The sequence below is a fragment of the Scyliorhinus torazame genome, chromosome 1 (assembly GCF_047496885.1).
Source record: "Scyliorhinus torazame isolate Kashiwa2021f chromosome 1, sScyTor2.1, whole genome shotgun sequence".
Taxonomy (NCBI): Eukaryota; Metazoa; Chordata; class Chondrichthyes; order Carcharhiniformes; family Scyliorhinidae; genus Scyliorhinus; species Scyliorhinus torazame.
This window is the reverse complement of record NC_092707.1, coordinates 263,177,109-263,191,765: the sequence shown is the minus strand read 5'-3', so window position 1 is coordinate 263,191,765 and position 14,657 is coordinate 263,177,109. Positions and strand designations below refer to the sequence as shown.

The following is a 14,657-nucleotide window of genomic DNA, read 5'->3' as shown; positions in this document are numbered from 1 at the left end:
GTCTCTCCTCCCCACCTGTCTCTTCTCCTTGAAGATAAAACTTTTAAAAACCTACTTCTTTGACCAAGCTTGTTGCCATCTGGCCTAATATTTATTTTCATGGCTTGGTATAAAATCTTCTTTGATAATGCTCCTGTGAAGTGCCTTGGGGCACTTAAAGACACTATAGAAATGCAGTTGTTATTAGGTTGTTGATGTTGGTTTCCCAAGCTTCACCATTCTGAAAATTTGTGTTTAAACAGCATTTCATTTTTTGTTTTAAGCTCGTCTGTTGCAGATTTATGATAAAGCTTTGTTAAATCCCATGAACATTTAGCTTTCACTTGAAGTTTAAGAACAGGCGATGCTGCCCAGTTCTTCTGAATTGTCAGTGTGTTGCACAGGTTTCAAATCTAGCCAAATTTTTTTTTTATGCTGAAGTGTTCTTTTAAAAAGGGGCATGAGTTACTTTTGAATGTCTATTGCTAAATAATGTATTAGTCGTTATAGGAAAAAAGTTGGTACTTATTACATATTTCAATTGATTCTAAGGTATTTGTACCTTTTTGTTTTAAGGAATAGTTTCCATCTTCTGAAGAAAAATTCAAAGCTGTTAAGGGAGCTAAAAAATTTGGATTCAAGACAATGGTGAGTACTTTTGATAACATTTATACACACATTGTGAAGTGGTAAAGAGCAAGTTAGGCAGCTTTCAGTGTGTTGTGATATTAAACCACAATTGATCAGTTGTTTCAAGAATAGGTGGATAATGCTGTCTACTAGTTCGGAAACCGTGGAACTTTATGAATTTTGGTTAGGTACTCCTGCCACCATTCACATCCGTTCAATAAGTGGATAGCTGAAGGAATTGGTTGGTAAATAGAATGTTTGCTATAAATGATTTGTACACAACATAAACTCATCTTCTGCAATCCTGTGCTAACTCTGATTATAAATCAAACAAGTTGCCTCAATTTGTAAACCAAATTCATTCTTTATATAGTGCTAGCAACGTTTCGATCACGACAATTATGTTCAATCAGTGACATATTTCAGAATTATTGTCTGGACATCTTTTATGCTGAATTATATGCAATTAGCTGAGTTTATTGAAACTTAGAATGTCTAATTCCACGTATTCTGAAATATTGTAATGTTTTTGTTTGTGTAAGGATGTCATGCGAGATCTCCATCATGTTCATGTTTGAATTCTATTTGTAAACTGCTTCACAGTTCTGCAAGTAACAACTGATTGCTTCCAGTAATAACTGTGTCATTATGTGTTATCACCCTCTTGTGGTTGGGAGCTCGTTCGCATGAAGGTTTGGCCATTTTGTATTGCTTATTGTAGAGTTTGATTTTGGGCTTGCATTAAAGCTTGGTGTTTTCACCTGAACATTATTGGTATTGTGATCCATTTTAAGTGCCATATGACGTGGTGGTAGCATCAAAACGTTTTCACGCCTGTCATTAAAGGACATTGGTGGTTTATGTGGCACAATATATGCATAAACATGGATATTGACCTAATACCTAGCTTCCGCTGTAATACTGTAGACTGTGGCAGTCACGTATCGATCACAAACAGTGATGCTGAGGGAAGACTTGAGACAGTTCATTTGACCATTGGCATCAACATGTAATTTACACTTTAATACTTGACACTGATACTTGATCCTAACATTGCCCCCCTTCCTCGTTGACTGTTTTACCTGGGAGATGAGAGCCAAGACTAACCCTTTTTCTGGATTCAGAGACGCAGAACATGATGGAATGCCTCCAGTACTTGCTGCTCAACCAAAGATTAGATTATTGCACCTGATGCCAGGGCAGATACCAAATTACGACCCAGTTTTCTCACACAACTCTACACTAAAACATCAATGTTACTTGCTTCTATATGGACACAGTATATCTGCCTGTGTTATGGTTTCCAGGCTGATATCAGGATGCAATTGGATGGAAAGCATCAGAATCTGTATCAATGTCTGGCCTTCTTTGAGGATAGTCTCTTGCATAAATATGGGCTCAGTCATTGCAGATTACATCTCGAAGGGGGTGAGGCGATGTCATCTTCACTGGAGAACATAATGGTCCTACATTAGCTACAGCCCATTTATCCTGGTTCTCCATGTTTAGTGAAGCAGATGTACGGCACTAAACTCAAGTTACGTACTCTGACATCAGTCTAACCTGTGATTTCGCAAGCCTTAGTTTCGCTGTTGGATGAGATTTCCGCATCTGCTGTTCCCAAGCATCTCTGCGCTGCCACTGTCTCGTTCTAGATAGGCGAGATGTTTAAAACCCATAACACTCCAAGGACTCAACAGGTGTCATGCTCATTATGTGAGCAAGCAGGTTGACCAGATAAACATTTCCTCCACAAGTGTAATTTATTTGCCAGATCCAGACCGCCAGTATTTGCCTAATGCTTACAAGATGGCTGTTATCCTGCATGATGATTTCATCGCAGATGCTTGAGGAACCTGCTGATGTCTTGTTGGGATCAGTTACATTCTATATTCAGACATCCTACTTAAAACAAATTCTTCAACCTCCATGATATTTGTGTGATAATGGAGCCATTGGCAACAGGATCTGTGATTCCACAGCTTTGAGACATGGTGCCCTAATCAAAAGCTCATCCCAATATGCTCAACAGATTAATGGTTCATCGCCTTTGCTTATCTGTCCAAAAACCATAGCAACTATTTTTTTTTTTAATTTAGAGTACCCAATTAATTTTTTTCCAATTAAGGGGCAATTTAGTATGGCCAATCTACTAACCTGCACATCTTTTGGGTTGTGGGGGTGAAACCCACGCAGACATGGAGAGAATGTGCAAACTCCACACGGACAGTGACCCAGGGCCGGGATTCAAAGCCGGGTTCTCAGCGCCGCAGTCCCAGTGCTATCCACTGCGCTACATGCCGCCCTAACCATAGCAACTATAACAGGAGTAATACTTTACACTATTTTTATTAAATACATATGAGTTTTTTGTCGTGGCTAATTCCTAAAATTATAGAAACTGGAAAACAACCTTTTAAAATGACTGAGGCCATGCCTGGCTGTCATTTTTTGAATAATAGGAGCTAATCTGCCATTTTCAAAGAAATCTGCACCTCGTTATCCCTGTGGGCAGCAAGGATTAAAATGTGTACATAGACCATCTACATTTCATAAGTCACAGCTGTCCACCAGAATCATTGATCTGCTAGGAGAAAGGATCCTAGGACCTCCCTTTCAAATGATTAATGGCTGGAACATTAATAGTCTCAGGAACCCAGACAAAGGAATGTGCGCCCTTTGTCAAAGCCAAAGTGGAAAGGTAGGAGTAATGTGACAGGAACACCCCCCCCCCCCCCCCCCACCCACCCCCCAACTGAGGCAATCGGTTATAATTTAGCAGCTGTGATTGCCACTGGTATGAATCCCATAATGGCCGCTAAATATCACAAGTGACCAAAAATGGGATTTGCGCCTGTGAGATTTCCGAATGCAATCTTCCCAGCCCACCTCCGATGACGCGATCAGGTTTGCACCCAGGAAGGGAGTGAGCCAGATTAGCATATATTAGATGTTTTAATATAAGTGGGTTTAGTGCCATTCCTTCTGTGCTAGACATACCAACCCACCCAGCCGGTGTGATGTCACACCAGTGCAAATCACGACTGGTTTTCCTGTCAGGTTGACACTGTCAAGGGCAGGCCCTCTGGGGAACCCCGGTTTGCCCTTGCGTGCATTTCCCTTATGCCCTAATGCTTTTGTGGTGGGGGTCGCCTCATTGCTTGTGGGGAGATCCTCCATGTCCGTTGGGAGGGTGGATTTTACTTTCAGCACAGGCCATGGCACCCTTTAAAGATGGCACCCCGATCTCTCTTCAACCGACCTTCGTTGGCTCGATCTGGTCCCGCCCTGCCTTGCAGAGTGACTGCACACAACCACACCCCAGATTAGAGTGCCAGAAAACCTGAAGTGAAAACTTGGCTATGCATCTGGAGAGATACATGCCAGTTTTCAATCTGAACCTGACACTGACAGATTTGGAGAAATTCTGACCAATGTCTTGCTGTACTGCAAAGCACAGTCTGCCATCATTCCTTCTACCAATCAGCACAGCAAAAGGACTCTGTCCAGGTTTGAATGCTGGGCCCCTATTTTCACGATTTCAACAAGAACTGGTGAACTTCTGTGCCATCACCTACAAAGCTAACTCATCTTGCCATGCCTAGCTCATCATGAAATACATTTTACTGAAAAAGTGAATTATCCAGCATTTGTTTAGCCTGCTGACCTCTGAATAAATACATCATTGGACGTTGATTCTTGCTTCTGGACTCGGGTGAAACAATTATTTACTCTGATCTTTGCCCTGTAAGTCTTCCTTTCTCAATCCTCCATTTTTATTTTGATTGACAAGAAGGCTACGTTGCAGCCCTCCTGCATTTGAGTGTGTGCAGATAAACTAACCCTTTGAGTTTACCCTATCTGCTGTGGGGTTATGAATAGAAAGTCATACCAAAAACAAGGGGTTGAAAAGTACACCACTACATATAAAAGGGGAAGCAAGTTAAAACATCTTTCTGCTTGATAGGATAAACCACAGCTGTTTAAATTAAACCCCTTCCTGCCCATAATATAACTTTGCCTTCAAAGACTTGGTCATGGAGAACTTTGATGTTAAGGTGCTTGCAGGCACTCCATTCATGAAAGTCAATGATGTGTCAATTTGACCAGCTGGGAGTCTGTTGCTAGTTCATGACTGCACCAGATATGCTCATGGATCTCAACCCCATGCTTCCGCCAGCCTATGCAGTGAGATCAGCCTACATCTTTTGTGTTCCCTTAAGGCCAATGACATTCTGGTCAGAGAATTTCATCAAGATGACCTGAGCAGACCTTTTGATATTTGCAGTCAAATCAATCTCTCCTCTCAGAACAAAGGTGTAGTAAGCCACTGAACACATGGACCCATAGCTTCCTCAGACTGGCAAACATTGGTGGATTGCCACTCTGGATGATGAACTTACACGTGCTGAAATTCCAAAGGAGGTGTGTCAATGGAAATCTTAAAGGATAAGTTTCAAATGTAAGTGGTCCAGTCAATTGGGGAGACTGGGAGGGTAATGAGGGGGAGAGGTTGTAGATGGGGTGTCCAGGCTGGGTCTCTGTGTTTCAACTAGTTACTCTGGAGTTAGAAGTGGTTTATCTTCCTTCTAACTCTTTCAGAGTAACTATCAGGGTAAAACTGGCAGAGCCATCCAAAGTTAGCGATTTAAATCACTTCTGTCGGATGTTCCCAGTGCAATTGCCTTGGGGAAGCTTGCACATCTGGACAGTTGCCGTGTAAAGCATTACTTGGGAACTTCTGGAGGGATTCCCCAGTACATCATTTGGGGTATCCCCTAAAAAAAATGCTGGGGAACCAGGTAGTTATGGGCCAATCTCTGCGACATATATTGACTGGTGTCAGTGACAAGATTTGCATCACTAATCTCGCCCATGAACCTCGAGACCTGCCTCCAAATCGAACACTTTGTTTGGAAAGGTGACCTGTCTTCACCCCCAGCAACCGAGCTTCTTAGCCTTATCAGGGTAACATGACACAGCTGCTTTACAAGTAGTGCAAGTATTTACAGTGCTGTTTGTTCAGTGAACTTAGTCCATTACGAAAGGCGTGATATTCTCCTAACTCCTCTCATATAGAACCTTTATGACATACAGAGAATGAGATATTCAATCCATCTGTGTATGTTGAATTTATATTAAAGTATAAAAGTCACAATGCTACAGTACAGAAGTGGTCATTGAGCTGATCAAGTCATTGCAGGTGTTATTTTCCAGGTGAGATACATAGTCTGGCTCTATTGTTCTGCTCGTTTCCCGGGACCTTTAATATTTTTTAAAGCAGTGATCAAACTCCTCTTTAAAACAATATATATGAACCCTGAGAGATGGGTAAAGACTCTATGGTTCATCCAGTCTCTCTCATATTTCTACTCTCTCCTCCCCCACCTCTAAAACCATGCGGTCTCCTGATAGATACAAAACCAGATTGAAGGCCCCCCCCCCCCGACGCAAACAAAACCAGTTCAGGAGATTATTCTGTCTGAATTCCCTGAAGTATCTACCTTCTGTAAGAGATGCCGTCTGTCCCAGCCAGATACAGGTCCAGCTCTCGCTTGAAGAAATTCAGTAAACTAGTGTACACTGCTAGAGATCCACTATTCTCTGGGACAGCAATCCACCTCCTGAGCTCTAACCTGGATCAGACCTTGCACTGTTTAGTTTAAGACCCCAGCCCTCCCTAACCTATTTATATTAAACAACTGTCAACTCAGATACAATTTATCCCTTCATCGCTCCAACACTTCAATCAGATTACCCTTACGTCTGCAGTTCTCTGAAGTGTGGAGGCCCAACTCTTTTAGCCTAACTTGATCACTAAGTTGATTTAGACTGAGAATTAATAGCCCTCCTGTGCATTCTGTCCAAAGTTCAGTATCGCCTACTGTCACGTTATGTACTCTGGGATAACACAGGCTGCAACTGGATGCAGCTTTAACCAAAAGATACTCCAGACCTTGAAGTTAGTTCAATCTGATTTATTGAACCAGTAGCACAGTTAGCACAGTTCCCTATGAGTTCGACTCTCTGCTAACCTAAGTGTGGTTACTCTGTCTGACTGAACCAGACTAGCTCTGAGCCACGTGCTGGAGATGTGATACTGTACATACACCCTGACTCTGTAGATGTTCATCAGTGGAAAGAGGCAGAGTGTGAGTGCCTTGTGCCTTTTATAGTGAGATACCACCCTTGAGGCATTGGTCATGTTCTATTCTCTGTGTTCATTAGCTGCCTGTCTGTATATCATTATCTGCATGTCTGCATATCATGACACCTACTGTGTGAGGAGTGCAAAACTGGGCACCGTATTCCAAGTGAGACTTGACCAAGATCTTGTACAACATAAAATAGTATCCTTTCAAAAGACTTCTGAATTCATCCTGATGCCCTCTTTGCTCTAGCTATTATTTCACAACATTTTACATAAACCTTTGGAGACCAGGGCCTTGGAATGCCCAGATCATGTACTTTTTCAACCTTTCACGCTTTTTTCTGAAAGGTGCAAGAATGTTGGGTATTTGCCCTGCCCACATGTATGAGCGTACGCATACATAAATTCAGCATCATTGGTCAGTGCTAAGCCCAATCTTCCAACACAGTAAGATCCTGAAGCAGTCAAGCTTTAGTCCACAGTCCTAACACTCCAAAATCTTCATATCATTTGTAAATTTGTAGATTCTGCCTCCAACACCAAATTAGTAAAGAACAGTCCCGACCCTGATTCCTGTTGGACTCTTCTGGAATTAAGTCTCCAAACAAATCTGAATTGATCTCTCAGTTTTTCCTGCAAGCTATTTTGGAGTCCACTTCAATACATTATCACTATTACCAGAGGCTTCGGTCTTGATGAAAACCCTGTGTGTTACCTTATCAAAGTTTTTTTTTGAAAACTAAGAAACCAGCATTTCCCATTGTTGCTCTACAGCTCTCTTTTTTTGCCAACTTTTCCTTCCATTTAATCTGGGACAGATTTCTTTTTGGCTTTTTTTGTGCTTTCTTTCCAGAAAACATCCTTCTGTGAAACTCCTCTTCTTCCTGTTCTATTAGAACCATAGAATTCCTGTAGTACAGAAGGAGACCATTCGACCCATCGAGTCTGCACCAACTCGTCCTAGGCCCACTCCCCCGCCATCTCCCCATAACCCCACCGAACCTATACATCTTTGGACCCTAAGGGGCAATTTAGCATGGCCAATTCACCAAACCTGCACATCTTTGGACTGGAGGAGGAAACCGGAACACCCAGAGGACACCCACGCAGACACTGGGAGAATGTGCAAACTCCACACGACAGTCACCTAATGCCAGAATTGAACTCGAGTCCCTGGCGCTGTGTTAACCACTGCCACCGTGCCGCCCTTCTGAACCATTTTGAGCTAACCACATTATGGTCACTCTTTGTCCAGAGCCAGGTCAAGCAGCGCTTCATTCCTTACTGGAGAAGCAACATGTTAATTATGAAAATACACCCGAATCCACTTCAAGAAAAACATCCTTTTCTCACCACAAGCATTCTCTCTATCCCAATTATACCTTTATTGTTAAAATGTGAAATCTGTCATTTTCCTACAAATTATATCCTGCATTCAGATTTTAGGTGTGAAAACAAAATATATTTTCTGTTCTTGTGTTTGCCTCGTGTCAAACGAACAATGGCATCTGCCATAAAGGTGACTTTTGTTTCGGGATACTGTTCACATTGATGTAGCAGTTGCATGGCAAATGGAATATGACAGTAGTTAGCTAATAGTAGGACTGCAACATCTCAGAAAAATCTGCATGCTGCGATGTTCATATCAGTTTGCAGTCGTGATCTTTTTGGAAAATACTAAATGATAAACAAAAACACCCTAAACCAATCACACAAAAAAAAACTTTTAACCCAACAAGACACTTATTTGACAAAGCATTAACAATCTCGAAATTTGTGTTCAGAAAATTGCCTTTGTTGCATTTTAGATATTAACAGGTCATTCAAATATGTAAGTGATGTTTGGAAGATTGTGGGCAAGATTTTCCAGCCGTTTATGTTGGCCAGATCTTCTGGTCCCGCTGACGGTGCACCCTGCTGCGGGTTTTCCTGGAGGTGAAGGCTGCATTTAGTGGGAATCCCCATTGACAACAACAAGAGCAGAAGATCCCGCTGCCGATCAATGGTGGACCGCCTTCCCCTACAGCAAAACATGCAACAGATTGGTCAGTAAATCCCGCTCTAAGACACTGCTTCCACTCCGGCAGATTTTGATCATTACAATCAGCCTTCGCACTCTTGCAAAGGTGGTAAGATTGAACATACTACTTGCTCCTAGTCATTACCCAGCAACCTCTGCTGTTAGAGTCCTGATTAGGGATCAGTGGAGGTTAGGATTGGACTTCACTGTCATGATCCCTTGGATTTTGAAAGACTTGCTGCCATTCATTGCGTATCATAGAGAAATAAAAGCCATCTTCGTAAGGAGCAAAGGTGACTAGCATCTATACTCGAGGGAGGTGAAACTGCAGAATGGAACAAATAAATGCACTATTTTAAAACTGGAGGCATGAAGGTCACAAGCACTGAACATACATGCGTTATTTGGAACTTAGAAGCCCCATTGGGGTCTAGTTATATTTAGGGTTTTTTTTTTGGTGGGGTGGTTGTGTGGGGGGGGGGGGGGGGGGGGGGGCAGGGGGGTATTGTTGACAATGAATTATAGGTTTTCACCATCGTTTTAGCCCTCGGAAGATGTCAGGCACATGCAGATTATTGAGGAAATCCTGAAGTTGTGCTCTGACATAAGCTGCACTTAGGTGGTCCCCATAGAACCTGCAATCAATGAGAATATCAACTTTCCCATTCCAGGTTGTCATTTGCAATCCCTTAAAGCATTGGACCTTGTTCAATCAAATACCTTTTACAATTGTGGAATGCTGCTGATAAATTAGTTTTTGGATAATTTTTAACATTTTATTTTTTTCATTATATTTTGCCTTCTGTCTTCATGTATGATCCAATCATTGATTTGCTCTGTGTGTGGGGGGCGTAATTAAAAGTGATTTTATTTACTTGTCATTTGTTGTTTGGGGATCTGTGATTGGTGCTTGAACAGGCTGATGATCACTCCAGCTTCACACTGTCCCCAGTGAAGAGAGCTGCAATCAGCTGTGGTACCATTGTATGGCGCTACGAGGTGAAATAAATTCTCTCAGCAAGTTTTACTTGGTGGTGAATATCGAGCACTCTTGCACTACCACTGACTACAAAATCCAGCCTATTATTGTTTGCTTTGTTTTATCATTTTGTGTTTTTCAATTGGGTTGCCTTTGGTTGATAGAATATTTTAGCAAATCAAAAGCTGAGTTCAATTCAATAATAATAATCTTTATTCTCACAAGTAAGCTTACATTAACACTGCAATGAAGTTACTCTGAAAAGCCCGTAGTCACCACATTCCGGTGCCTGTTCGGGTACACAGAGGGAGAATTCAGATTGTCCAAATTACCTAATAGCACGTCTTTCAGGACTTGTGGGAGGAAACCGGAGCACCCGGAGGAAACCCATGCAGACACAGGGTTAACGTGCAGACTCCACACAGATAGTGACTCAAGCCAGGAATCGAACCTGGGACGCTGGAGCTGTGAACAACAGTGCTACTTACTGTGCTACCGTGCCGCTCAATTCACAAAATGTAGGCTACCAATTGATCAAAAGTAGTCACCAAAAACTCAGCCAATCAAAACATAAATGTTTTTCGAAGAAATATTCATGAATTGGTACCTCCCAGAAAGCCAATCGTTTTGAAATTATCTCACCAGTTACTGAGTCATTGATGTGTTTGAATTGAAGCACAGTTTTTCTGGATCATATGATATTTAAAGAGTATTTCAGTTAAATATGCAAATGCGAAAAGTTATTTTAACTACACTGGGACAGTATAAACATTCTAAATTAAGTATCAGTAAACTCCGAATTCCTATAACCATCTTTCATTTTCAGTTCAATAAATAAATAAAAATTTTGTTTTGCTATCAGATTTAGGAAACATAACAAACACATCAAACCTTTTTTCCTGTTCCTAGCTTCAATATCCATTCTTTTACAGTTTTGCGGACATTCTGTGGAATGATATAGCGGATTAAGTCAGCTGAATGCTGTGCAGAAGTGTACAGAGATTTACTGCTGTACGAGCATAATATTTGACCACAAACTGTAATTTAATGTTTTCCAGTCAGATGCAAACAGTATAACAATGTGTTGTCAGTGATTTTTTGTTGTCTCACTTCAGTAGTATTTAGAACCAATATACTAATCCGTGAATTTACGTTTCTTATTTTCAAGTCGGGAAACTCATAAAATTGCAGTGTTTTACATTATGGAAGGACAGGAAGACAAGTACTCGATTCTCTCCAACACTGGAGGAAGCCAAACATATGAAAACTTTGTCTCTGGACTCGGCTGGGAGGTACAGAATGTTTCTTCCCTCTAAATGCACTTTCTAAAAGTTACTTAAGAAACTGTTATTTTATATCAACTCATCTTGAAAAGAAATTGAAATATATGGTTTATATGAAGAAAGTAAATTGGCACTACAATTGTTTTAGTTTATTAAGTAGGTTCTGCTCAAGAATATGCTTTTTTTTTTTAATTGAAGTCTATTAAAATAGATAGTTTTAGATGGTAACTGCTTCACTTTCCTAAAATGGGTTTCTTAGATATATCAAAATAGTTTGAATACTGAAGAGAAACTGTAGCTGACTCATAATAATCCTAAATGTTGTAAGAAGGACTCATTCACACCGTGACTCAATCCTCTCTTATACTTTAGAACTACAGGCTCAATGCTGACTAAATGCATGCACAGGTTGTGATCAACATATGTAATTGTCATGATTTTGAAAGAGAAATTTAACAGCAGAATCAACCCATAAAAAATAGAAATTGATGGACGATCAAGTGGCATTTACGTACCGTTAACATGTACACCAAAGCTCAGTTTGGGTTCTGCCAGCCATCACTTTAATCCAGACTCATGACAGCCCTTTTCCAAGCAGGAACCAAAGAGCTGAATTCCAGTGGTGAGGTGAGAGTGACTGTCCATGACATCAAGGCAGAATTTGGCTGGGTGTAACTTCAAGGAGCCCAAGTAAAATTGAAGTCGATGGGAATCGGGGAGAAACCTCTCCAATGGTTGGAGTCATACCTAGCACAAAGGAATATGGTTGTGGTTGTTGGAGGCCAGTCATCTCAGCCCCCAGGACATCGAATTCCTACAGTGCAAAAGGAGGCGAATCGGCCCATCAATTCTGCACCGACCCTCTGAAAGAGCCCACACCCCGCCCCATCCCCGTAATCCCACCTAACGTGCACATCTTTTGACACTATGGGGCAATTTTGCATTGCCAATCCGCCTAGCCTGCAGTTCTTTGGACTTTTGGAAGAAACAGAAGCACCCGGAGAAAACCCACGAAGACATAGTGAGAAAGTGCAACCGCCACACAGACTGTCACCCAAGGCTGGAATTTAACCTAGGTCCCTGGCTCTGTGAAGCAGCTGTGCTAACCATTGTGCCACTGTGCCGCTCATAAACGATATCACTGCAGGAGTTTCTCCGAGCAGTGTTCTGGGCTCAACCATCTTCAGCTGTTTTATTAATGGCCTTCCCTCCAACGTAAGATCAGAAATAGCAGGTGAAGACTTGTGGTGGGGGTGGTTTTGGCTGCCAACTTGAGACCCATGTTGCCTCCTTTCCGGGAGGTCGGCGGCATCTTGTGCCGATCAAACACCTGAAAGGACAGCAGCAGGCCTCTCCCAGGATCAGGAATCTTGCAGACGGAAGTCCCACCCTCTGAGAGCTGCCTGCCAATCCGAAGCTGGCAGCTCTTGTATATTCAATGCCAACAGGAGTTGGTGTCTGCTGGTAGTATGACAGCCACCCGAGGCTCAGATTGAGGAGGGAGCCAGGAAAAGGGAAATGATGCAGAATGGGGAGGGGGGGGGTTGCTATTAGGGCAGCAAGACAGGGGTGTTGGTTTCAGTCATCATCGTTCCACCCCCACCCCCCTCATTTCCTGAGGCCAGGTCCCTTGATCATGCCCTCAACATTAATTACCTTGAGGGCTTCAATTGGTGGCAGGGCTGGAAGGCCACATAGATGCCTTCCCACCATAGAATTAACCTGGGTGGATGTAGGAAGTGGCAGCGACCTCACCTGCCACCCTCCCACCTGCTCAAATGCCACCCACCCCCTGCCTCCAAATGTACCGGGGGAATATCATAAGATTCTGACTGGCAATATTCAATGAATTATTGCGCAGCGTTGAGTACAATTCATAATCCCTCAGATAATGAGACAGACCGTGTCCACATACAGCAAGACTTGGGCAAAATGCAAGTTTGGATTGATAAGTGGCAAGTAACATTTGCCCTAAACAAGTTCCAGGCAAGGACTGTGATGTAATTCTCTCCACTTGTCTAGGTGTGTGCTGCTCCAAAAACACCCCCAACATCCACGCCGGGCAACCCTGGCACAATTACTTGGGACCTTGGCAGTGTTAACCTGACACACTGCTAAGCTGGTACCGGCGTAGACCGGCATTGCCAGGGTGCCCAAGTGGCACCAGCATTACCAGGGCACCATCCTGCCCAAAGAGCATGCAGCTGGGGGCCTCTGATCCCCTTGGAGTTTCTGCTGAGTGCCGTTCCATCTGGTCCGCGTTTGTGGGGACCAGTGCCAAATGGCGCTCGGCCGAGGTCCTGAGGTGAAGGGATTGAATCCCAAAGCCTCCGGTACCTTGGGAATCTGCACATTAGAGTACTGCCTCGCTCTAATATGCAGATTTGCCCAAAACTGATCCCGCCCATTGTGGGGTGGGGTTCAGCTTGTGTCATCTCGCGAGGGTGTGTTGAATCTCGCGAGGTGTTGCGAGTCGAATAGATCCCGGGTACGGGGCTTCCTGGCTTTCACAGGCCATGGTGCGCCGTGGCGAGCTGCTTTTCCAGCGCAGCATGGCCGGAAGTTTGGGCCCACGGTGTTCAAACAAGGCAGCTCAAAGACGATTAGAGGTGGACAATGAATGTTTTGCATTCCTCCTGCATCCACAAGCCATTGCCAGAGTGCTCATGGCAGTTTGTTTCCCCCACCCCCCCCACCTCCTTTCCCCTACTACCAGATTAAATTGCATTGGCCATGACAGTGCTGCTACATTAGAGTGCCTAATCAGTGACGAAGGGTTGTTGAGACCCAAGTAAGAGCTTAGCCCAACCATTAGACCTATTTTCTCTTGCGTGCTCTTGCTACATGTTATCTGAATCTCAGCTGCTTGACAGGCGATCGAATAAATTTAGGACCCAATGTCTGATTACAAATTCTGGGAACATTGGAAAACAGACAACCTGTTTTTAAAAAAAATTAACTTGGGACTTGATTTAGCGACCACTTTGCATCCGGCGTAGATACAAGTGCAATGGGTGAATCATGCAAGAATCAAGCCTGGCACCCTACCAGGTTGGCAGTGCCAAGGTGTCTGGAGCCAGGTTAGCACTGTCAGGGGTGGGGGTGGGGCATTGCCCATTGGAAGGGGGAAGTGAGGGGGAGTTCCCAGGAGCCTTGACACAATTGGGGGGGGGGGAAGAGGTAAAGGGGGCATCCAGGAAATGAAGGGGATGACCTGAAAGAGGAGGCATATAGAGATCAGGGGTGCCATTCAAAATAAAATGAGGCCTCACTAAAGTGAGGCCTCAGTTTGGCAAAACACCCCGAGGCCCAAAAGAATCACAAAGTGCCAGTGAATAACGGAGCGAATGTCAGCACTGCATCTGGCAAGAAACAGATTACCTAATGTGCCCAAAAGCAGACTTTAACTGTTATCCGCTGAATCGCGCCCTTGGTCGAAATATTTACTGTCCTCAGATTTTCATACATCTTTCTGTGACAGTCTGGTCATGTGTAGTCATTGCATTTAGTATATTTGTTATATTCACATGTGTAGGTGGAGACCTCAGTGCTAATTACTAGCGTTTTCTCAAAGCTCTTTGCAAGCTAGCTTGCTGCACAGATTGCAACTAAAAA

At 43.1% G+C, this 14,657-nt stretch overlaps 1 protein-coding gene across 8 annotated transcripts in view; it reads left to right on the top strand.

The window, feature by feature from the left end:
- ralgapa2 (Ral GTPase activating protein catalytic subunit alpha 2) overlaps nucleotides 1–14,657 on the top strand; it is an 855,222-nt gene that overhangs the window by 428,538 nt on the left and 412,027 nt on the right. For all 8 annotated transcript variants that reach the window (XM_072505626.1, XM_072505670.1, XM_072505634.1 and 5 more), the window contains 2 exons: nucleotides 556–627; nucleotides 10,928–11,051. In XM_072505626.1, the coding sequence (XP_072361727.1) occupies nucleotides 556–627; nucleotides 10,928–11,051 (196 nt within the window). The remainder of the gene's footprint in view (nucleotides 1–555; nucleotides 628–10,927; nucleotides 11,052–14,657) is intronic.